Here is a 25,338-nt window from a genome sequence, read left to right on the forward strand (position 1 = left end):
TCCATTCTTATCTTTGCGATTTTAACTTGCAGGTAAGGTTTAAATAGAAGGGAAGAATGTATATAATATATATAACTAGCTGGGTGTGGTCTCGAACTCCTTTAATATCAGTACTCAAGAGGATCTCTGTAAGTTCAAGGCCAGCCTGGTCTACAGAGCAAGTTTCAGGACAGCCAAGGCTAAACTCTGTCGCAATAAAAACCATAAAAAAAAAAACAAACTAAAAGAGAAAATATGCACAACTAAGCAGTCTAGCTTCACTGTGGTTCCATGCCCAAGTCTCTCCTTCAAGTTTCTATTTCCACAATCATCTTTTAGTTGTAAATCTTTCTCCTTGAGACTAGTTCCTCCTAATGTCTTCAGACTTTTCTCCACAGGGGATTGCTGAGGAAATTCTGATTTATTGGCGTTCATTCTTCCAATGTCTAGTAGCCATGTTTTCCTGCCAGGCAGCCAGTTGAATTAGTAAAGGTAGTTTTCATTAGTACAACTTAAAGGATGAACTCTATGGCATAATCACTTACTGCTTTATGAATTCATTCATTCCTTCTGCAAATATTTGCTACTGTATCTAGAAACTTTATCTAGCTGTTACGTGAGAAAGAAAGCCAAAGCTCTCCTAGTATCCATTAGTCCCTAGGATTAAGCCCCAACACTGAAGGGGGAAAAAAAAAGGCAACAATAAAATGATTAAAAAAAAATCAAAACAACACAACCCCAAGGAAATCTCAACGCTCGTTCTTTTTCCTTTTTTTTTCCTTGGTTTTTTTGAAACATGGTTTTTTCTGGGTAGCCCTGGCTGTCCTGTAATTCACTCTGTAGACCAGGCTGGACTCAAACACAGGTGTGTCTGCTGCTGCCTCCTGAATGCTGGGATTAAAGACATGCACCACCACTACCTGCTTCCAAGACTCATTCTTTTGATTTTTTTTCTTTTGAATCAGAGTCTCACTGTGTAAGCGTAGTACTGGCTATGTAGATCAGGTTGGTATTAAATGCAAAGATCTGTCTATCTGTTTCCTGACTATTGGGATCAAATTTGTGAGCCAAGTGCTGGATGCGGTGCTTTTAATCAAGCACCTAGGTAGCAGAGGCTGGCACATCTCCGAGTTAAGTTCCTGCCTAGTCTACATAGTGAGTTCCAGGACCATCAGACCTATGTGAAGAGACCCCATCTCACCCCCTGCCACCAAAAAAGCATTGATCCCCCACACCCAGCTAATTTCCACATTCTTGGTAGCCATATTTTATTTGGAAAGATAAATGAGCTACATCATACCACAAAACAGAAAATGGTGACCTTAAGACTTGTTTTTTTTTTTTTTTTTTTTTTTTTTGTTTTTTCGAGACAGGGTTTCTCTGTAGCTTTGGAGCCTGTCCTGGAACTAGCTCTGTAGACCAGGCTGGCCTCCAACTCACAGTGATCCGCCTGCCTCTGCCTCCTGAGTGCTGGGATTAAAGGCTTGCGCCACCACTGCCCAGCTAAAATTTTTTTAAAGAATTATTTATTTATTTATTATATACACAGTATTCAGCCTCCATGTATGACTGCAGGCCAGATGAGGGCACCAGATCTCCTTACAGATGACCTTGAACTCACAGAGATCCACCTGCCTCTGCTTCCCAAGTGCTGGGATTAATGATGTGTACTACTACTTCCTGGCTTCCTTTTGGGTTTTTGTGGTGACTGTTTCATATCTAATGCTAAAAAAAAAAAAAAAGAAAAAAAAAAAAGAAAATCCAGAAAAGCCCGTCCAGATTCCTTTTGGCATCTTCATGTAGCATTCTTTTTTTAAATATTTATTTATTTATTTATTTATTTATTATGTATACAATATTCTGTCTGTGTATGTCTGCAGGCCAGAAGAGGGCATCAGACGTCATTACAGATGGTTGTGAGCCACCATGTGGTTGCCGGGAATTGAACTCAGGACCTTTGGAAGAGCAGGCAATGCTCTTAACCACTGAGCCATCTCTCCAGCCCTTCATGTAGCATTCTTTTCTGAAATGGAGGTGACAAAGAAAGGCAGGGAGGATTAAATTATGCTTAACTAATAACCTACTTTAGGAATGGAGTTATGAGCTAGTGCCATTGGGAAAAACCCAAATACCTGTGTATAGTGATCAGTCATGGTAAATTTAGTCTATATTTCCTTGATGGCTAATAATGTTGAGCACTCTTTCATTTTTGCTTTGACTGTTTATTTTGAGCTTAAGAGCATCACAGACTTTGATTTTGGGTTACAGAATTCTCTACTTACATCCGTTCAGCATAAAATGAATGCATGGTTCTGATAATACAAGATACTTTTAAAAAAATTCAGCTGGGCAGTGGTAGTGCATGACTTTAATCCCAGCACTTAGTAAGCAGAGACAGGCCTGGTCTACAAAGCGAGTTCCAGGATAGTCAGGACTGTTACACAGAGAAACCCAGTCTCAAAATAGATAGATAGATAGATAGATAGATAGATAGATAGATAGATAGATAGATAGATAAATAAGGGGCTGAGAGATGGCTCAGAGGTTAAGAGCACTGCCTGTTCTTCCAAAGGTCCTGAGTTCAATTTCAATTCCCAGCAACCACATGGTGGCTCACAACCATCTGTAATAAGATCTGGTGCCCTCTTCTGGCCTGCAGGAATACACGCAGACAGAATACTGTATACTTAATAAATAAATAAATATTTAAAAAATAAATAAATTCAAGTATGTGGCTGCTCCTTTCTGAAGAAACTTTAGGGGGAGTTTGATTCCTTGGTAGTTATTTAGCTAGTTGTACTTAGTTGGAACCATTTATTGTGGAGTGTAGCAATACAGCACTGGCATGTTCTGTTGTTCTCAGACATTTCATTAACATCTTGCCAGTTTGAAATGTTTCTGTAAATTTATAAGAACAAATTGGTTTATAGTAGCAACACCTCAAAGCTACCATCATCCCGTTTTCTCTTAGAAGAGATCTTTATCTGGGGAGGTGGCTTAGTTAGATGGTAAAGTACTTGCTGCACAGTTGTGAGGACTTGATCTCAGATCCATAGCACTCACATCAAAATGGACTTGAAGGTCATGACCTGCCAGCATAGCCACCTTATGAGCTTCAGGTTCAGGAAGAGACTGTCACAAACATGAAGTGGAGAGTGAAGCAGGAAGACACCCAATGTTGCCCTCTGGTCTTCATGTGCACACATACATGCCACACACAACAGAAAAGAATATTGTTTTCTTGTTTGTTTGATCATTTGAGACAGTGTCTGTCTCACTATCATTCCAAGCTGACCTCAGATTCATCATGACCCTCTTGCCTTCGCCTCCCAAGTGCTGAGGTGGCTAGTGTGTATGATCACACATCGCAGAAGTAAACATTTTTAGGTGTTGAGATGATAATTGCCTTTCCTTCAGGTTATTGTAATTGTATTCTATGGAATCACTTTAAAGCATGTTTTTAGTTTTTGTTCTAATAGACAACAATTTTCTGTAGACCAAAATTTTAGGTATCTGTTTAAATTTAGATGCAATTTTAGGACTATATAAAGAATTTTAGAAATAATTAAAAGGTGGCATCTAAAATTTAGTCTAGCCATGCATTCTTCATCATATGCTTAACTTCATTTTCTATTTTTTTTTAATCTGTAAAATGAAGGTTTATTTAGGGGATCAATGAAAGGTCTTTCAGAGTCTGAATTTAAAAGACTGCTTTGTAAAGATTTTACTTTTAGTCAGGCAGTGATAGCGCATGCCTTTAATCCCAGTACTCAAGTTTTTTCTCCAGCTGGCAGTTCTCAAATAACCACTCAGAGGCTTATTATTACTTATAAATGCTTAGCTGATGGTTCATGCTTATTATTAACTAGCTCTTACAATTTAAATTAACTCATTTCTATTAATCAATGTATTGCCATGTGACTTGTGGCTTTTACTGATCTGCTGACATGTTGTTCCTTGGGTGGCTGGATGGTGTCTCCTGACCCCATCCAAGAACACTTGTATCTCTGCTTGAATTTCCTGCCTGGCTCTATCAACCAATGAGAGCAACACATAATCACAGTATGAGGATTCCACAGCATTTCTCCTGTTCTGTCTAATCAAAAAGAAAGGTTTTTACTTTAACATAGTAAAATTACTTATAACAAAGCAGTTATCAAGTAAGAATTACAGTTTCAATATCTAGTCCATTTGTATTTGGCAAAATTAAATTCTATCATCTATCCTATCTTTATGAGTCTAAAGTTTTATAGCTAATTCATCTTTTATCATAACTAAGGAAAACTGTAATTATAACTATCTAGTCTTATGTTCCCTCAGAGACCCGAGAAGGAAATAATATTACCTAAATAAGCAGGAAGTGTAAACAGTTGACTTGCAAAAAATGTGAGAAATGACAGAAACAGCTCACTGCCTGGACAGTCAGTCATTCAGGGTTCCTCTGTAACATCAGGGCATCCATCTTCAGCCTACAGGCCTAGAATAGCTGACAGACTTTTCTGTGAAGCAGGGTATTCTCTTTTAAAAAACAAAACAAAAACCCTGGAGGGATAGTTGTGGGTGCTGGGAACCAAACTCTTAAATTTTTGGTTGTGAGCCTAATCTTTAACAGCTGAGCCATCCCTTCAGGCCAGCAGGGTATTCTGAAGGCCTGTCTTGCCGTGTCTTGGCAAAGTTTGACAGTCATTTTCTTTGTGCCTGCTTGTCCAGTTTGGACAACATACTGTCAGCAGTTGAGGCAAGGGCACTTTCATGCCCAGTGGCTAACTTTTGCCACAGAGAAAGTAAACTCCATATGGAGTTTCTTTGATGTCCATCATCTTCTCCAAAGCATATTGGTGCTGCCAGGAACAGGCATGTGTCATTGTCATAAAAAAAAAAAAAGAAAGAAAAAAACCTATGTTTTTAAAACATCTTAAATGCCACATTCAGTAGATCTCTGAAGTATTTGAAGTCTATCTAAAACATATCTCTGACCTTCAAAACATAACTAACATGACAAGTTTGATTGTAATAGGTTAACTAAGTACTAAACTGTATTTCTATATTATCCTAAGTAGTTTGTAATAATAACTTGGGAGGGGCTGGAGAGATGGCTCAGAGGTTAAGAGCATTGCCTGCTCTTCCAAAGGTCCTGAGTTCAATTCCCAGCAACCACATGATGGCTCACAACCATCTGTAATGGGGTCTGGTGCGCTCTTCTGGCCTTCAGGCATATACACAGACAGAATATTGTACATATAATAAATATTTTTTAAAAATAGTAATAACTTGGGAGCAGAAGCAGGCAGCCTGGTCTACAAAGCAAGTTCTAGGACAGCCAGAGCTGTTACATAGAGAAATTCTGTCTCGAACCCCTCTTTCCCTGAAATTTTAGTTTTACAGACACATGTATGAACCTTAGTGATAATATAAAACTCTTTGAAATTCTGATAGTCAGTTTAAAGCATCTACACAGCTGTGGATATGGTAGTCCATTCCTGTAATTCCAAGCAATTGGGGTGAAGAGCTGAATCACTGCAAGTTACAGACTAACCTGATCTGTAGTATGAGATGCTGCCTCATAAAGCCAAACATTTTATTTTATTATTTTTTAAAAATTTATTTAATTTTATGTGCATCGGTGTGAGGGTGTCAGATCCCCTGGAACTTGAGTTTATAGATGGTTGTGAGCTGCCATGTGAGTGCTGGGAATTGAACCTGGGTAGTCTGGAAGAACAGTCTGTTGTAATTTAGAAAATGTGGTACAAGAGAGAAAGGTATCATGCAACAGCTCAGGTGGAGGGGTTTTTATTGAAGGAAAGTGAATGGGAAAAGGGAGGAAAGGAGATCAGCCTCTGGGGACAGAAGAGAATAGAGGAGAGGGAGAGAGAGAGAAACACATGCCTGGATGGGTGGACAGACAGAGACAGAGAAAGGGAGGGATGGGAGGTGGGCAGGGTTCCTTTAAAAGGGAACATATTGAATGTGACACTTGTGGTGCTCTTAGTGGCTACAAATGAGGATGTATACCCCAAGGTCAGGCCATACAGATGCCTGAATACTAACACAGTCTGTTCTTAACCACTGAGCCATCTCTCCGGCGCCAGAGTCAAACATTTTAAAAATGAATAAAGTGCATAGATTTCAACAGCTTTTAGTTGTTCACAGACACTGTATGGCCATCAGCAGACACAGTTATTATTTCACAGCTCCAAGAAGAAAGTACTTATTGCCCATTTCCCCTTAATCTGCCACTCATTTAATTTTTAAAATTATTTTTTTTTTAAAGACAGTTATCTCAAACTTGCAATGTACCAAAGGGTGGCCTTGAACTTCTGATTCTTCTGCACCTACCTCCTAAGGGCAAGAATTCTAAGTATGTGCCATCATCTTCAGCTGTGTCTAGACTTTGGGTGTGTGTGTGTGGGGGGGGTACTTGGAATTAAACACAGGGCCTTGCATATATAAGGCAAACATTCTGCTACTGAGCACCCTTAGCCTCCTATCTTCCTAACCCTATTCTAGACATTTCATATGAATTTCTTTTATATATATATCTTGTTTAACTTGGTATATATTCAGTTTCAAGTTCATAGGAACTGGGGATTTTGCTCAGTAGTAGGATGCTTTAAAAAGACAAACAAAACGGGCTAGAGAGATGGCTCAGTGGTTAAGAGCACTACCTGCTCTTCCAAAGGTCCTGAGTTCAATTCCCAGCAATCACATGGTGGCTCACAACCATCTGTAATGAGATCTGGTGCATGCATGCAGACCGCTGTATATTTAATAAATAAAGAAGACAAGCAATAGGATGGACTCATTACAATAGGGTGGATTTACTGAGTAAACTGCCATGTGAGGGCTTGAGTTTGGATCCCAGCACCCATGTAATAAGCTAGGCAGGGCACTCACACTTCAGTAACCTAAGAACTGGGTGGGCAGAGACAGATGAATCTTTGAAAGCCAACCTAACCAAGTCTGTAAGCTCCAAGGTTAGTGAGAGACCCTCTCTCAAACACACCTTTAATCCCACCCAGCACTGAGGAGTCAAGAACAGACATCTCTCAGAGTTTGAGGCCAGCCTGCCTGGTCTATATAGTGAGTTCCAGGACAGCCAGCACTACATAGTATAACCCTGTCTAGAAAGAACATAAACCAAACCAAACCACCCAAAAAAGTCAGGTGGAATTATTCAGAAAGACACTTGATACTGACGTAGCCTCTACACACACACACACGCACCCGCACATACACACACATGCAAGTCCTTACAGAATGACAAGACAAAAATCCTAGAGGAACATTAGTTGAGCTTGCTCTCATGCTTTTGACTCTTTGTTTTGAAATATTGAGGCAGGAGGATTAGGTTACACAAAGCAAGGTCAAGTCCAGTTTGAGCTGCGTGAGACCCTCTTTCAAAGTTGATCCACATTAAGGCTCTCCTTTCTTTGCCTCTCTTCCTCCCTGTTCTTTGTTTTCAATATTCAGTTATTTGGCTGGAAAGGTGGCCTAAAACCCAAGAACATATGTGTCAGACAACTCTCAGTCATTGGTTTTCTCTTTCTACCATGTGGGTTTCAGGGACCCTGCTCAGATTGTCGGGTATGGTGACATGTCCCTTTACCCACTGAGCCATCTTGTGTCACAGCACCTCATTTCTTTTTATTGTTAAATAGCAGTTCATTGTTACTCACATTTTATCTATTCATTTGTTGGTGGACATTTGGTAACAGAAACCCCACTTTGGAAGTATTAATAATAACATTATGAACATTTGTATACATATACACATATACATATACAAGTCTTTGTGTAGAAATAGTTCTTCAGAGTGAGATATAGAGAGACAGAGAAAAAGAGAGAGAAAACACATAGGGGAATGGGATTGCTCCATCATCAGGTAGCTGTATATTTAACCTTTTTAGATGAAGTACCAAACTGTTTAGTAGATATCTACCATTTTATATTCTACCAGAAATATATGTGGGCTTCAGTTTCTCTACAGCCTCCCTAGATACGTCTATAATTTTAATTATAGTCATCATAGTGGGTTTGAATTGTTTTTTTTTGTGTTTGTTTGTTTAATACAGAACATCTTTTCACGTGCTTATTAAAGCCCTAACTTTAACCGTTATTTTTATTTGGAGTATTCTTGGGATGTGTTGGTTGGAACTGGTTTATGGATTCTTAGTGTATCAAGTAAGCATCCTTAAGTAGCATTAAATTAAGCAGTTTCTTCTCCTGGTCGGTGGAAGCTTAATAACTGGAGTCTTAATGTATCTGTTCATGTTATTACTTTATTTATTTCTGTAAAATCTAAGAGCAAAGAATCCAGAAGAGGGTGTGATTTCTATCAGAGTTTACGTTGTTACTTATCTTGCAGGAATGGGTTTGCAAGACTCTCATGCTATATTTTTTTAAAATATTTTTATTTATTACGTGTACAGTGCCTGCATGTATGCCTATTCACCAGAAGAGGGCACCAGATCTCATTAAGATGGTTGTGAGCCACCATGTGGTTGCTGAGAATTGAACTCAGGACCTCTGAAAGAGCAGTCAGTGCTCTTAACCTCAGAGCCATCTCTCCAACCCTTTTATGATATCTTAAACAGTGAATTCTTGGCACTGTACTAGATCTTCTAAAGATTCATGAGTAGGTGCAGCATAGAAAAAGTAATACCACAGTCTCTTAAGAATTAGAAGTCTCACAAGACTATCACAACTCTGGAAGCTGAGGCAACAGAATTGTTAGCTGAAGAATAGGTTGGGCTTTAGAGCAAGACCCTGATGATGCATTTATATAATTATTCTTTATCAATGAAATCACAGGAGTTGGGGGCTGGAGAGTTGGCTCAGTGGTTAAGAGCACTAGTTGCTCTTCCAGAGGTCCTGAGTTCAATTCCCAGCAACCATATGGTGGTGCACAACCATCTGTAGTGAGATCTGGTGCCCTCTACTGGCCTGCAGGCATACATGTAGGCAGAACACTGTATACACAATAAGTAAATAAATATTAAAAAAAAAAATCTTGGGAGTCAGCTATGGGGTAAGAACCTGAATGATCAGAGATGCAATGGAGAAGCTGCCAGTGATGTCCTGTGTCTTTTGTTTGTCCATCCAAAAAGGCTGAGACTCTCAGTGCCACCCTACTACTTCTTGTGTCTATCTGTCTTTGGCCCTTCAAAGCCTCCTTGGCTAATTTTGGTCAGCAGTAATTAGCTCCACTCTGATTCAAAACAAACTTTATTGTCAATCTCAGGTGTGTTAGAGTGCAATCAAATGTCCTATAACACCCTATCTCACAAAATGAGCACAATATAAATAGAAAAGAAAACTGTATCATTTGTAGTAATCCTATTTTCTATATCACCAAAGATGGCAGAAATATAATTATTTTGTAAAGAAATGTAATTATTTTTTAGAATTAAATTTAAAATATAATTTGTAAATATAATTATTTGTAAAGAAATATAATTATTTTTTAAAATTTCACACGTGTGTGTATACATGTGCATGCTCATGTGTATTTATGTATATGTGTAGGTCAGATGACAGTTTTGCAGAGTTGGTACTCTCCTACTTTTGCATTATAAATTCTGAGAATTTTGAACTATTATTACCAGTCACTTGTACAGCAACTGCCTTTACCCATTGAACCATCTCAGCCCACGAGTATTTCTTTTTAAGGAGAATATTTTACTCATTATTGAAACTTCATTTACTAAATTGTGAATGTTGCATTTTGCCCAGTAGGGTAGCACACACCTTTAATCCCAGCACAGGATCTCTGAATTCCAGGCCAGCCAGAGCCACATAGTAAAACTTCATCTCCAAAACACAAACAAGAAAAACAGAAGGCTAAGGCAGGATTGCTATGAGATCAGATCAGCCTGGGCTACATAGTAACAGGGCGTCTAGCCAGACCTTACTATCTCACAAAACAAGCATATTTCATTCGTTTCAGTAGAAATTGTATTAAAGGTGTTGAGCGAAGTCTACATTTGTTCTTTTCAGCATACTCAGATTTGTCAAGTCATTTCTGTCCTTTTTCTTTCCAGAAATCCATGCTACAGGATTTAACTATCAGAATGAAGATGAGAAAGTCACCCTGTCTTTTCCTAGTACTCTCCAGACAGGTGAGAGACTCTCTGAAATCCATAGAAACTACGTGTGTTAACTCCCCAGGGAACCTGTACCATCTTTGTCCTGAGTGTTGCTCAGAGATTAAAGTGTTGACTTCTCTCCCAAAAGTTCTGGGTTCTGAAAATTAAAGTTTCAAATTTTTGTTTGTGTTTTACTTAAACAGAAAACTGGATGAAAGGCTAAGTATCACTTCCTATAGAATAAGGTGTTTAATTTTTAATTGTTTCATTTTGTTTGTTTTTCAAGATAGGATTCCTAGAACTCATTCTGTAGATCAGACTGGCCTCCAACTCACAGAAATCTGTCTGCCTCGGCCTCCTTAGTTCTCGATTTAAAGGCGTTCGCCATCATGTCCAGCTTGGTTTCTATTTCTTAAAAATATATTTACTTAGCTCCATCTGCTGCTGGTTGAAATCTCTGTGGACAGTGCTCCACTTATGATTCTGGTGTACAACCAGAAAGAGAGATTTTGCTAGTGAGGGGACAGAAGGGAAGATTTGTTGGTATGTTACTCTTTGGCATATGTTGGTGAAAGAATTAAAATTAATATTTGTTCAACCCTGAGTTAATATTCATTGTGATGTATCATAAGTGAAATATATTTAGCAGTAAAAGTTTGTTAATTCTTATTAATATAATAAAGTGCTTATTATAATACAGATTTTAAAACTCTAAAGTATATATCAGGTTGATGAATCCTGTCTCTAAAATAGTACAAATAGCATGATGCTCAGCTGGATATAGTGGCTATAGGATTACACCTGTAATCCTAGCACTTGAGAGATAGGAGCAGGAGGATCAGAAGGTCACCTGGGATAGTACCTCCTCCCTGTTTACTCTGTGGATGTGTGGATTATGTCTGAATATTTACACAGCTGTTGTTTTTATTTCTGCTTTCCAGAAATTTTTAAATTTTTAACAAATTGGTGTGTGTGTTTGTGTCTGAGTGAAATGTGTGTATCTGTGCATACACATAGTGTAACTTTTGGAAGTCATACTATGATGAAATAAATGTTTTAAAATATATTTATTTTTATGTGTATGGGTGTTTTGCTTGAATGTATGTATGCACGTGTACATGTTTGTATGTGTACCACATGCATGCAGTACCCACAGTGGCCAGAAGAGGATGTTGGATTCCCTAGGACTGGAGTCACAGTCACAGAATTTTGTCAGCCAACATGTGGGTGCTGGAAATTGAATCCTGATCCTCTGGTAGAGCAGCCAGTCATCTTAAGTCTGAGTCATCTTTACACCTCTGCCTTCTCCTTTTAAGTAAAAGTTTCAGAAAATGAAATTGAATATGTCTCAAACTACAGGAAAAAGCAAAGAAATGCAAAACAGAAAAATAGGAAAACTGAGAACCAGTCTATCAGATCCAAAAGCCAAATAGTTTATAAAAGAAAAATTAAAGAACAGAAAAAAATGGGAAGATTTTATTAAAGGAATAAATTCAGCCATCAAGATGGTACTTGTCACCAAGCCTGCTTACTGTGATTGATTTGACCCTGGGACCCAATCAGAAAGAAGAACACTGATTTCTGCAAGTTGTCCCCTAGCCTCTAAGCCATGGCACTCTTCTCCCTTCCCTCCTGACTTACGGAATACGTAAATGTTATTTTTAAAATTAAAAAAAGAATAAATTAAGAAATCTCTTTGAATTAAACACAGGAGTTTTCAGTCTACAAAAATACACCTTTGGAGACTGGGTGGGGGCTCACACCTCCCAACACTCAGGAGGCAGAAGTAGGAGCTCTCTGAGTTTGAGACCAACTTGGTCTACAGAGTGTGTTCCAGGACAGCCAGGGCTACAAGGAGAAATCCTGTCTTGAGGGAGAGAAAAAAAAAAGAAAAGAAAAAACATCAGAGTTGAATCGTTGGTTTCTGGGTACACTAGCTAGGACTTTTAGCCTTGGGCTGCTGTATCAGTTTAAAATGTGAGCTATTACTTCACAAAAATAAAACATTTTGGTCTGGCAAATGCCTTTACTCCCTGCACTCTAGGGTAGAGATAGGAGGGTCTGTGTGATTGGAGGCAATCATGATCCACATAGTGAGCTCCAGGGCAGCCAAGACCACATAGAGCGATTCTGTCTCAAAAAAACGAAGCAAAACAAAAAGTAATTTTATGTATAAGAGTGTTTTGCCTGCACATACGGCTTTGCACTAAGTGTGTGCTTGATGCCAGTGGAAGCCAGAAGAGATGGTCAGATCCCCTAGAACTGGATTTACAGGTGATTGTATGACATGTGAGTGCTGGAAATCAAACCTGGGTCATCTGGAGGAGCAGCCCAGTGCTCTTAACTGCTGACCCATCTCATTCCAGCCCTCCCACTCAAAAGAAATATGTACCATTAAGGGACTGTATTTTGCATTCGTTTGTTTATTTATTTATTTGTAGGCAGGGTTTCTCTGAATACCAGCTCTGACTGTCTGGAACATCATCGCATATTCCATGTATACTGTGACAGTATTAGAAATCAATAGCAAAGTGGGTATGGTGACGCATGCCTTAAATCCCTACACCTGGGAGGCAGAGGCAGGTGGATCTCTTAAGTTTCAGGCCATGGTCTACAAAGTGAGCCCCAGGACAACCAGAACTACATAGAGAAATTCTGTTCCAAAGAAAAGAAAAAAAATAATAGAAATATTTTTCCTTTTCACATATTGAATAATTGAATCAAAACTTGTTTGGAAAGCTAAAATAGCAGAGCATTTGGTTAGTGTGTGCAAGGCCAAGTGCAGTCCCCAGTACTGCAAAAATATATAAAAGGGAGGAAAATTAGAAAACCTAGACATAATGGCCTGTATTTGTAGTCCTGGCTACTTAAGAAGCTAGAATGAGAACCTGGGAGTTTGAGACCATCGTGAGAAAACTAGTAAGACTCCATCTAAAATAATAATAGAAAATATTTTGAACTGAATAAGAAATGTGCAGCATATCAAAACATATGGATATTTACTTAAAAGAAAGATCCAAAAAAAAGAAAGATCGAAAATTAATCAGCTAATATCAAGCTCAAGTAATCAAAAATACTCTTACAAGAAAAGGGGAGAAGTGGAACTTAACTATCATGCTCAACGACTTGGATTTAATCTCTGTTGCCAATAAAATGAAAGAAAAGAAATGTGAGAAAATATGGGTTTGCTACATATGAGAAGCCTGACAACCTCAGTTTGATCTCCAGGACCCACATAAATAGCCAGATGAAGCTAGATGGGAGGTGGAGACAGGAGGATAACTTTCCAGCTAGCTCTCCTTTAGTGCCAGCCCTGCCTGGGCATCATACTCCAGTTCAAAAATAAATAGAGCAATACTTACCTGGCAGGGGAGATACCATGATCACGAAGGTGGTTTTCCCAGGGCGAGGCTTATCCATTGCACTCCGGATGTGCTGACCCCTGCGATTTCCCAAATGCGGGAAACTCGACTGCATAATTTGTGGTAGTGGGGGACTGCGTTCGCGCTCTCCCCTGAAGTAAATAAATAAATAATAAATAAATAAATAAATAAATAAATAAATAGAGCAAGCAAAAGTCTGTTTCTGCTACATCATGCTTTGTAGTTTGTAGTTTGCGTCTTTGTTTACAATACTAGGGACTGAACCCAGGGCCTCATACCCAGTCATTTCACCTCCATCTGTGTTGCCTCACCCCCCCCCCCCCCCCCCGGTCTTTCTCTTTCTCTCTTGTTTGAATTCACAGAGACCCACCTGCCTTCTGAGTGCTGGAGATCTGGCACTTTCTGTTTTTGTGGTAGGTCTAGGCCATGTTCCTCTGGCTGAATTGGATCTTCCTATGTGAGCCAGACTGACTTTAAACTTGCCTCTGTCTCACAAATGCTGGTGTTATGGTGTATGCTGCTATATTCTGCTTAGGTTTTTGTTTTGTTTTTGTTTGTGCACGCCCGCATGTGTGTGTGTGTGTGTTACTGTTTTTGTTTGTTTGAAGCAGTCTGTGTAGTTATGCCTGGGCTACGGTATGGTAGGTACACCACATTGGCCTCAAACACAGAAATGCCTCTGCCTCCTAAGTACTGGGATAAAGGTATGGGCCATCATGCTCAACTTGAGCTGAGAATTCAATCCCTACACTCAATTGTGACCTAAAGCTTATACATGCCAGACAAATGCCCTTACCACTGAGTTATGTTCTTACATCCCTACTCCTGTTTTATCTCATTTTTTATTTATTTTGACAGAGAGTTATTGCTATGCTACATTGCTTGAAAATTTATATGCTACCTAAATGAAATTTTGCTTTGCTCTCCTCTCACTTCTAAGGATACAGAGAAAGCAGTTTTCTCTGTATCCTTAGAAACCATATCATAGTCTTGTAGCCATTTATATATGTTGAAATTGTTTTTAAAAAACAATTTTATGTATATAGGTGTTTTGTGCACCATGTATGGGCCTGGTGCTGGAGGAGGCCAGAAGAAGACTGCATCAAATCCCCTATAACTGGAGTTACAAATGGTTCTGAGCTGCCAGTACTGTGGGTACTGGGAATCAAACTTGAGTCTTCTGGAAGAGCAGCCAGTGCTCTTAACTACTGAGCCATCTCTCCAACCGTAGACTACATCATTCATATACATAATTCATAACACACATGCTAAATGTCAAAGCCACTTGAAATAATAACAGAAAGTTACTTGTGTAGTAAATTATATTTCAGCATAGTGTTTTTTATCTGTTCCATATTGTATTAGAAATTGAGTTTATATATAAAATATTTTGTATAGTGTTTGAGTTTAAGTTAACAGAACTTTTTTGTGCTTGTTTTCTGTTGTTTTGTTTTGTTGTTTTTTGTTCTTTGAGATAGGATTTCTCTGTGTAGCTTGAGCGTGTCCTGAAACTCACTTTGTAGACCAGTCTGGCCTCGAACTCAAAGAGATCCTTCTTCTGCCTCTGCCTTCCAAGTGCTGGAATTAAAGGCAAGTGCCTCTATCGCCTAACAGAATAATTCTTTTAAGAAATATATCTACTTTATGTATATGAGCGTGTTCCTGTATATGTATGTGCAGAGATTACAGAAGTCAGAAGGGTGGATCTCCTGGTACTGGAGTATCAGACAGTTGAGAGCCACCAGGTGGTTGCTAGGAATCCAGCTCGGGTCCTCTGGAAGAGCAGCCAGTGCTCTTACTGCTGAACCATCTCTCCAGCCCCAGTAAATTTCTTAAGCTAATGTAACAACCAATAAAAATGCTAGAAAATCCTGCAAGTTTGATTTTATTAAATTATTGAATATTGTACCGGCAAGATGACTCGGTGGGTAAAGGCATTTGCCATACAAGCCCAAATTCAGTCCCAAGACCCTATGTAAAGGCAGAAGGAGAAAGCGACTCCAGAAAGTTATCCTCTGACCACAAATAATAACATAATTTTACATTTTAAATTATTGAATATCTTTGATAATGTCTGTTGGGGGGAAAAAAATCACTGACTTCAAATTATAACAAAGTTCTTAGGATCAGATACCCAGTCCTTCTTTGCTTTAAATAATGGTCTTACTTCACAAATATCTGTGAATTAGGATGAAATAAAACATCTAAGTCTTAAGAAAAAGTTCTTTATCTTTTCAGATTTTTATCATATTATAGAACTGGTCTTGGGTATAACTGAGTAAATATAATCTTAAGGTTTTTAGCCTTTTTTTTTTTCTTTTTTTCCTTTCTCGAGACAGGGTTTTCCTGTGTAACAGCCCTAGCTGTCCTGGCACTAGCTCTTGTCGACGAGGCTGGCCTCAAACTCACAGAGATTCACCTGCTTTTGCCTCCTGGGTGCTGGGATTAAAGGCGTGCGCCACCACCACCCGGCCTTACTTTTTTTTTTTTAAGATTTATTTATTATGTGTATAGCATTCCTTCCCTGTGTGCCCACATGCCATAAGGGGGCGCCAGGTCTCATTACAGATGGTTGTGAGCCACCATGTGGTTGCTGGGAATTGAACTCAGGACCTCTGGAAGAGCAGTCACTGAGCCATCTCTTTAGCCCCCTACTTTTTGTTTTTTGAGACGGGGTCTCACTATGGCTGACTTGGAGCTCTCAACTTCAGATCAGGCTGGCCTCAAACTCACAGAGAGATCTGCCCAAGTGCTGGGATTATGTATTGGCATGGGCCACTAAGCTGGCTTTATATTAGTTGAAATTAAGTATCTAATTTGAGAAAATGTATTTATGTGTTAATAGGTATAAAATTAAAGACCAGTTGGCAATTGATTCATCATGGTATTTGATAATCAGATTTGCCAAAAGTCCTTTTTTGCTATATTCACATTAAACTCATGTTAATAGTAATACTTGTGATTAGTATTGTATAATGTGAAACTAATTTATTCATGATTTAAAAAACATTTAACTTGTGTTTTGTTTGAATTTCAGGTAATTATCCTTTCCCAATACTTTGTATTTTATTTAGTAAGCCACTCTTTGGAAGTGGTCACTGTCAGTATCTTGTTATGGTTTGATGGCCTTGGAGATTTAAAACCAAGTAAAAGTGTAAGCCGCCTTTCTTATTTAGTTATGAGTTTTAAACCCACTTTTGTTCCAAATAGGAAAGACTGAAAGTACATTTACTGTGAATGAGAGTTGTATTAGAAAACATCTTGACAGTGAAAGCAGACTGCCAATTTCATCTGTGAAACTGTAACATAAAATTCCATCAGTCAGTTCCCAATGAGAGTAATAGAATTTAAAAAATAATCTGTTATATTTTCTTTCTAAAACTTGAGTAATGTTAATACATATTAAGTTCCTGTAAAGAATAGAGGATAAACTACTTACTTATTTTCTTACATTAGGTATTCTTTTTAAGATTTTTATTTTATGTATATGAGTGCTCTGTCTATATGTATGCCTTTATGCCAGAAGGAAGCATTTGATTCCATGGTAGAGCCACCATATGGTTGCTGGGAATTGAACTCAGGACCTCTGTAAAAGTAGCCAGTTCTTATTTGTTGAGCCGTCTCTCCAGCCCTACTTATTAATTCTTATTATCCATTATTAACCCATCAATAATAAGACTCTTCTAGAGTCTTAATAGTTGTAATAATATTTATTGTCCTAGTAATCTGCCATTCGTGTTAAAGAATTGATTGGAGTTTGGGATATAACTTGGTGGCAGAGAACCTTCATATCTATACAATTGAGCTTCAATTAAGCTGTTAGTGCTGTTTTCCAGCATGGTTATTTTAAGAATGTGATAATATTTTAGTGCTTACTTTGCTATTGTACTCTGAAATTCTGTCTTAAATAACTGTCAGAATTACTTATTAACACATAAGAAAATGAGTTTTAGCCACATGGTAGATGCACTTATTCTTAAGTAGAGTCAGTGCTTTTTGTCCTTTGTGTATTGTATAAACTTTTACTTATGTGACTTTGAACCTTTCCAAAGAGCAAATTCTGTTTTAGGCATGAAATTTGATTTCAAGATCATACAAAAAGATATATGAAAGGAGAAAAAGTCAATGACATTTAATCAATGTCAGACATCTTTACTTTATAGCATTTCAAAATGACAATTTGAAATATTTGGATATCAAACTCTGGTGTGACTGACTAATAATTTTCCTTATGTATTTAATTTGTTAGACTCACATTCTCTTGATCTTATTATTAGTAGGCATGGGGAAAGAGCTGGTCCAAAGTCAACATTTTTTCAAAATCCTGTGTGTGTGTGTGTGTGTGTGTGTGTGTGTGTGTGTGAGAGAGAGAGAGAGAGAGAGAGAGAGAGAGAGAGAGAGAGAGAGAGAGAGAGACACTTGATTTGTGTGAGGTGTAGAATGGGATTGTTGTTTATCCATGCATCTGAACATAAAAGCGGAAGTCAAACATAAAGGCAAAAACCCGTTTTGCTCTTGAAACAATATAGATGTCTTTAGGTTGCATTTTTGCTTCGATTTAGTAATTTCTTTCTTTAGTATTAGTGCTGAGATGATTGAAGTGATCCTGAGAGTTTATTTTATGCCCTTTTGTTGATCAAATAATTGTTCTTTTAATTCCTTACAAGAAAATGCAATCAGTGTTCTATCTGGATCAAATATACTACCTTTAATGGTAGAATATGCAATCAGTGTTCTATCTGGATTAAATATACTGCCTTTAATGGTAGAATATGCAATCAGTGTTCTATCTGGATTAAATATACTGCTTTTAATGGTAGAACAATTGGCTGTATTTCTCTCTGTGTGTATGAAGTTATCTGAAAAGACTAATCACTTGGTATAATTGGCAGAGAGCATATTCTTAAAAACATCCTTGCTGCTTACTGATGACCTTTGGAAAGCCACTTTAAATTCTCAGCCCTCGTTCTAGGACAGGCACCAAAGCTACAGAGAAATCCTGTCTCGAAAAACCAAAAACAAAAACAAAAAAATAAATAAATTCTCAGCCCTCATTTTTCTTCTAAAAAGGGGACACTACTTCCAACCTTAAAGTTGGAAGTCTCATACGCAGAAGCATGTGTTAGACATTTAATAATGTTTTCTTTTTTGTTTTCATATATCATGGTAATTTGAGACTTATTGAAATTATTTTCTAATCAGTCACCCTAAACAAGATTTGAAGGATTAGTTTACCATTTATGTCAATCAGTAGAGTATTCTCTTCAGTGCCAAAAGTAGTATTTGAGAACGGAAATGCTTTGAACATAGTAATAGCCGATTGAATATAGTATCTTGACATATTTCTGATACCTGTATTTATTAACATCTCCATAAAAAAACTTGTGTTCATCTTCAATCCCAGGTACAGGAACCTTAAAGATAGATTTTGTTGGAGAACTGAATGACAAAATGAAAGGTTTCTACAGAAGTAAATACACCACCCCTACTGGAGAGGTGCGCTATGCTGCTGTCACACAGTTTGAGGTATGTTTTACTCTTTGTTAATGTAATCCTTTTTTGTTTTTGATTTTTACTCATTTATTTTGTTTTTCGAGGCAGTTTCTCACTGTGTAGCTCTGCTGTCCTGGAACTCACTTTGTAAAGCAGGTTGGCCTTGAACTCACAGAGATTATTTTATTATTATTTTTATTTTCTTTTTAAGAGTCTCAATTAGAGCTGAGCATGGTGGTGGACATCTTTAATCTCGGCACTTGGGAGGTGGAAGAGGCAGGCAAATTTCTGAGTTCAAGGCTAATTTGGTCTACAGAGCAGTTCCATGACAACTAGACCTACACGGAGAAACCCTATCTTGAAAAACAAGCAACAGGTCCCCCCCCCCCAAGAAAACAAGATTGGGAATTTATTTATTTATTTCAATACCTGACATGTTCTTATTTCTGTATTGATGATTTTTACTTGAAAAGCCAGAGGCACCTTTTCTCGTGTTTTTCCTAATCTGAATTCTTATAGCATGGTATTAATTTTTTGTGCTTTGTGTTATATCTAAACTATTGGTAAAGTTATTTATTCATGTTAAATCTGAAATGTTAAAATATTTTAATAAAAAGTATAATTACAAATGATTCTCATTTTGTTATGATTTATAGCAGAATAGTCCCCAAATAGTTTCTAGTGTGATGGTGGTTGAAGCATTGTATTTTCTTTGTAGTCAGCACCTGGCTCATTTCCTAGCAGAGTAGAGATTAAATATTTGAAGACTGGACATAAAGATCAACAGAGGAGGGCTGAGTTCGGTTTTCTATACTAAAAAGAAATGAAAGAAATGAAGGAGCTGGAGAGTTAGCTCAGAGCATAGTCTGGTCTTGAAGAGGACCCAGGTTCAATTCCCAGCACCCATATAGCTACACAAAACCATCTGGAACTCAATAACTCCAGGATCTGACATCCTTTTCTGTTGTCTGAAGGTACTAGGTAGAAATGTGCACAAACATACATGCAATGAAAGCTCTGTATATATTAAATACAACTTTTACGAAACAGAACGAAAGAAAAAAATTGACTAAATAATGAATGAGTGATAGTAAAATGGTGTTGTTTCATGAAAAAGCCTCTGAAGTTAATTTAATGGTATTTATATAAGCTTATATTTTTTTTCCTTAAGGCTACTGATGCCCGGAGAGCTTTTCCTTGTTGGGATGAGCCTGCTATCAAAGCAACTTTTGATATCTCGCTTGTTGTTCCTAAAGACAGAGTTGCTTTATCAAACATGGTATGTATGTGCTAATAGATGTTTCATAGTCTTTGTATATTTACTTTGTTTATTAAACAGGATAATGTGAAATCACCTAGCATAGTGCTTACTGCATAATAGAAATGTTAGTGTTAGTTTCTTTTATTTTGTTTTCCTTTGTTGCTTTTTGATTGTTTTTCTCCTCAAGGAAGAACTTTTCTGTTAGAGCCACTTACAAAATTCTTGCTTTTTGTTCTTTTTTTTTTTAAGTTAGGGGACATTGTATCCAAGGCTGTCCTGGAATTCACTTTGTAGTCCAAACTGGCCTTGAACTCATAACTATCTTCCTGCTCATTTTCCTGGGTGCTAGCATTATATCCGTGTGACACCATATCCAGATTATCCACTTTTGAAAATTGAAGGACATAAGTAAGGGGCAACCTTATATATTACCTGAAATAAGAGTAATGGCTTTCTTATTAAATCCTAGAAGTGATAGCTATATTTAGATTTTTGGTTGACTATATTTTTTAATATGCTCTCTTTATTATTATTGGTCTTTTTCATAAATAAGAGAAGCCCTCATTACTTAAATGGTATTGTCTAAGACCACCTTGTTTAAGATGTATATTTACTCTGACTGTGGAAAACTAAGAGCTACTCGTGTGGTGATTCATACCTTTAATCCCAGCATTTGGGAGACTGAGCAGAAAGACCGCTGCAAATTTGAGGCCAACCTGAACAACATAGTGAGTTTGAGGGCAGCTGGACTACAGAGAAAGAAGCCAAAAAAGCCAAATGTAAACAAGTAAAATCATCCAGTTTTTGCCCACTTATTGGTGGAGAGAATTCCATAGAAAATGCTATTTTCTTCTTAGGAATTCCTAGAGAGGAGACTAATACACTAAAAAGAGCATTTTAGTATGAATAAATCTAAGGTCTGTTTCTTTTCTTTTGGTTTTTCACGATGACTTCTCTATCCCTGACTGTCCTGGAACTTGCTCTGTAAACCAGGCTAGGCTAGAACTCACAGAGATCCACCTGCCTCTGCCTCCTGATTGTTGTGATTAAAGGCCTCTGCCATCAGCACTGGGCAAGACCTGTTTCTTAAATACAGCTTCCATGGAATAAAGGATAGAGAGTTTAAGAGACTGAGAGCCTGAGTAAGGGGAAACACCAAAAGAAAGGTAGGGACTCCATAAGTAAAGTGGAAGTTTCATGTCTTCCCAGAGAGAACTAGTTTTGGTACAGAGGGTATTTGAAATTTACAAGTCCGTACCTTTTAAGATACAAGATTCCGGCCAGGTGGTGGTGGCACACGCTTTTAATCCCAGCACTCAGGAGGCAGTGGCAGGTGGATCTCTGAGTTTGAGGCCAGCCCGGTGTACAAGACCAGGACAGGCTCCAAAAGCTACAGAGAAACCTTGTCTCAAAAAAAAAAAAAAAAGATATGAGATTCCATAATCATTTTTATTATTAATTTACTTTCTTTGTTATTTTTACTTGAAAAGTATTGAGGGTTTTTTGTTTGTTTGTTTGTTTTCTAAAAAGCTGCTGGACGGTAGTGGTGCACTCCTTTAATCCCAGCAAGTTCAAGGTCAGCCTGGTCTATAAGAGCTAGTTCCAGGACAGTCTCCAAAACTACAGAGAAGCCCTATCTCAAAAAAATGCAAAAAGGGGGAAAATCCCAAGACAGAATTGGGTTTAAAGTTACATGCCTTTAATCCCAGCATCTTGGAGGCCTAGACAGGCTGGCCTCTGAATTCAAGGAAAGCTTGGTCTACATACTGAGCTCCAGGTCACCCAGAGGTACATAGTAAGACCCTATCTCAAAAAAAAACCAAACAACTGAAACAAAACATCCCAGTGCTTGCCACGTAAAACTATCCAAGAAAGTTGATTCCTCTTAAGTAAGTCCTTGGGTGTTCTAACAGTTTGCTTCCAACTTCTTATCCAAACCCAGGCAAGGTGGTACATGCCTTTGAGCTAGCATGGTGGATCTCTCTAAGTTGGAGGCCAGCCTGGTCTGCACAGCATGATTCAAGCCTACTAAGGGCACATACTGAGACCTTGTTTCAAAAACAAAAGAAGAAGAAAAAGATATATATTTATACATATATATATAGATATATATATATATTTTTTGTTTATTTCTTTTTGTTTTATTTTATTTTATTTTTTTTTGGTTTTTCGAGACAGGGTTTCTCTGTGGTTTTGGAGCCTGTCCTGGAACTAGCTCTTGTAGATCAGGCTGGTCTCGAACTCACAGAGATCCGCCTGCCTCTGCCACCACCGCCCAGCGTTGTTTTATTTTTTGAAACAGGGCTTCTATGTGTAGCTCTGACTGTCCTGAAACTCACTTGGAAGACCAGGCTGGTCTTTAACTCAGATACCCTCCTGCCTCTGACTTTTGAGTGCTGGTACTAAAGATATGTGCCACCACTGCCCTGCTGAGGAAAAAGAACTTTATCAGATCATTTTCCTGAGAAGAAAGACCTTCATGATATAAAGCACTGATGGGTCAGGCAGTGGTAGTGGCTCCTTTAAGCCCCTTGCTAGAGAAGCAGAGGCAGGCAGATCTCTGTGAATTCGAGGTCAGCCTTGTTTACAAAGTGAGTTCCAGCAGTAACTGTAGCCGCTGAGAAACTGTCTCAAAAAACAAGCAGAAAACCACTGGTGAACTAGGATTAAAATAAGCCTAAAAAAAGGAAAGCGAGCCAGGCGGTGGTGGCTCACGCCTTTAATCCCAGCATTCAAGAGGCAGAGGCAGGCAGATCTCTGTGAGTTCCAGGCCAGCCTGGTCTAGAAGAGCTAGTTCTAGGACAGGAACCAGGAACCAAAAGCTACAGAGAAACCCTTTCTCGAAAATCAAAAAAAAAAAAAAAAAAAAAAAAAAAGGAAAGGGAAAATATTCAACTCTATAGCTTTTGTTGCCTACTGTTCATTCCAAAATACTAATATAAATCTCCTTAAAATTTCTTTGTTCTTTTTTTCTGTTTTTATTTTTCTTTTAAGAATGTAATTGACCGGAAACCATATCCTGATGATGAAAATTTAGTAGAAGTGAAGTTTGCCCGCACACCTGTTATGTCTACGTATCTGGTGGCATTTGTTGTGGGTGAATATGACTTTGTAGAAACAAGGTCAAAAGATGGTGTGTGTGTCCGTGTTTACACCCCTGTTGGCAAAGCAGAGCAAGGAAAGTTTGCGCTAGAGGTAAATGTCCTTGAAGAGGATTGTTCCAACATTCCATAACTCCAGGTTGGGGAATTTACATTTCTGATCAATTATTAGTACAGTTATTTGTTATTTAATTGGAAAGTTGTTTTGATACTTTCATTTCACTTTCATTAGAATTTTGGATATGCCAAACTTGATGTTGCCTTAACATTTTATAAGATAATGATCTAGAAAATAGGAAAAGTGAGGGTTGAAAATTGTGGTAGAGTGTGTATTTATTAGTACATGAAGTCATGGGTTCAAACCTTTGGCTGTGGATAAAAGAGAGTGTATAAAAACAGAGTTTTGTTTTTCTGTGGAATTACCATGAAAATATATAGTTATATTGTTCATACCAAGTTATAAATGGATTACAGTTTGACCAGTGATACAAAGTTGTGGCCAACACGGTTTTCTTTCTTTTTTTTTTGAGACAGGGTTTCTCTGTGGTTTTGGAGCCTGTCCTGGAACTAGCTCTTGTAGACCAGGCTGGTCTCGAACTCACAGAGATCCGCCTGCCTCTGCCTCCCAAGTGCTGGGATTAAAGGCGTGCGCCACCACCGCCCGGCTAACACGGTTTTCAAAGAAAGTAGGGTTCCCTTGAGTTAGTTTCTAAAAGCTTATGATAGTTTGGCTTAAAACAGGTTTCCTTTGTGAATTTCTGTGTGACTCATAATAAAGAATTCATAGGATATTTTTTTGTTTGTGCTTTATAGGTTGCTGCTAAAACCTTGCCTTTTTATAAAGACTACTTCAATGTTCCTTATCCTCTACCTAAAATTGATCTCATTGCTATTGCTGACTTTGCAGCTGGTAAAGTAAATTTCGTTTTATTGCTAAATTGTATAACTTTATTTGAATTTTGTGATATTTGAGGAAAAGTATGCTTATATATCAATAAATGTTTATATTTATTTTATGAAGGTGCCATGGAGAACTGGGGCCTTGTTACTTATAGGTATGTTAATGAAACATTACCCTGCCCTCTTTCAAATCATGGATTGCATCCTGTTCACAGTTGAGTGCTTTTGCTTTATGTTATAGGGTACATTTTTCTTCCTCTAATGAATATTTCAAGCATGCAGATGGACTTCCCTCTCTGGTGTTATTGTCTGAGGGTGCAATATTATTATAAAGGGAACACTTGGCACTTATACTATTTTTAACTGTGTTCTTGACTGAATCTCACCCGGTATGGCTCCTTCCCAGCAGTTACTCAACTTGAAGAGCCTCCCTGAGTCTGTGTTTTCTAAGCAGATTTTTACATGTCTGTCAGTACAACACAAACATGTGGGTTGCATAATTTCTGAGGTTGAGTCTATAAACACTTTCCTTCCACTTTTTTTTTTTTTTTTTTTTTTGTTTTTTGAGACACGGTTTCTCTGTAGCTTTGGAGCCTATCCTGGAACTTGCTCTTGTTGACCAGGTTGGCCTTGAACTCACAGAGACCTGCCTCTGCCTCGCCTCCCAAGTGCTGAGTTTATTTATTTATTTTGGTTTTTCGAGACAGGGTTTCTCTGTGGCTTTGGAGCCTGTCCTGGAACTAGCTCTGTAGACCAGGCTGGTCTCGAACTCACAGAGATCCGCCTGCCTCTGCCTCCCGAGTGCTGGGATTAAAGGCGTGCGCCACCATCGCCCGGCTAAGTGCTGAGTTTAAAGGCGCGCTCCACCACTGCCCTGCCTTTCCTTCCACTTTCAGTTGTGTTTTTAGATGAGCTAAGTTTTGCATAGCCTGCTCCTTGTCCTTTTTGGGACTGTAGAATGTCTTCCACTGCTCCTCCCTTGTGTCTTCCCTGATTAGCAAAGTCTTCCTAGTCAGCAGATAGCACACTGATAAACTTGTATGTCTTTGATCTTCTGTTGTACAATGTCTACCAACGTAGTCTTCAGTCTTCCGGGACCCTACTAATATTACAAATGCTAAGACAATGTTTACTTG

General features: G+C 38.2%; 1 protein-coding gene and 1 non-coding gene across 2 annotated transcripts in view; both read left to right on the forward strand.

Moving 5' to 3' along the window:
* Positions 1-25,338, forward strand: part of Npepps (aminopeptidase puromycin sensitive) — a 91,183-nt gene that overhangs the window by 29,890 nt on the left and 35,955 nt on the right. The window contains exons 3-8 of the mRNA XM_075990921.1: positions 10,020-10,097; positions 18,852-18,973; positions 20,112-20,219; positions 23,196-23,396; positions 24,116-24,212; positions 24,324-24,357. Coding sequence (XP_075847036.1) covers positions 10,020-10,097; positions 18,852-18,973; positions 20,112-20,219; positions 23,196-23,396; positions 24,116-24,212; positions 24,324-24,357 — 640 coding nt within the window. The remainder of the gene's footprint in view (positions 1-10,019; positions 10,098-18,851; positions 18,974-20,111; positions 20,220-23,195; positions 23,397-24,115; positions 24,213-24,323; positions 24,358-25,338) is intronic.
* On the forward strand, positions 13,419-13,581 carry LOC142832044 (U1 spliceosomal RNA). Its single transcript, XR_012907137.1, has one exon. It is a non-coding gene; the product is annotated as a U1 spliceosomal RNA (small nuclear RNA).

The sequence above is a fragment of the Microtus pennsylvanicus genome, chromosome 11 (genome assembly GCF_037038515.1).
Source record: "Microtus pennsylvanicus isolate mMicPen1 chromosome 11, mMicPen1.hap1, whole genome shotgun sequence".
Lineage (NCBI taxonomy): Eukaryota > Metazoa > Chordata > Mammalia > Rodentia > Cricetidae > Microtus > Microtus pennsylvanicus.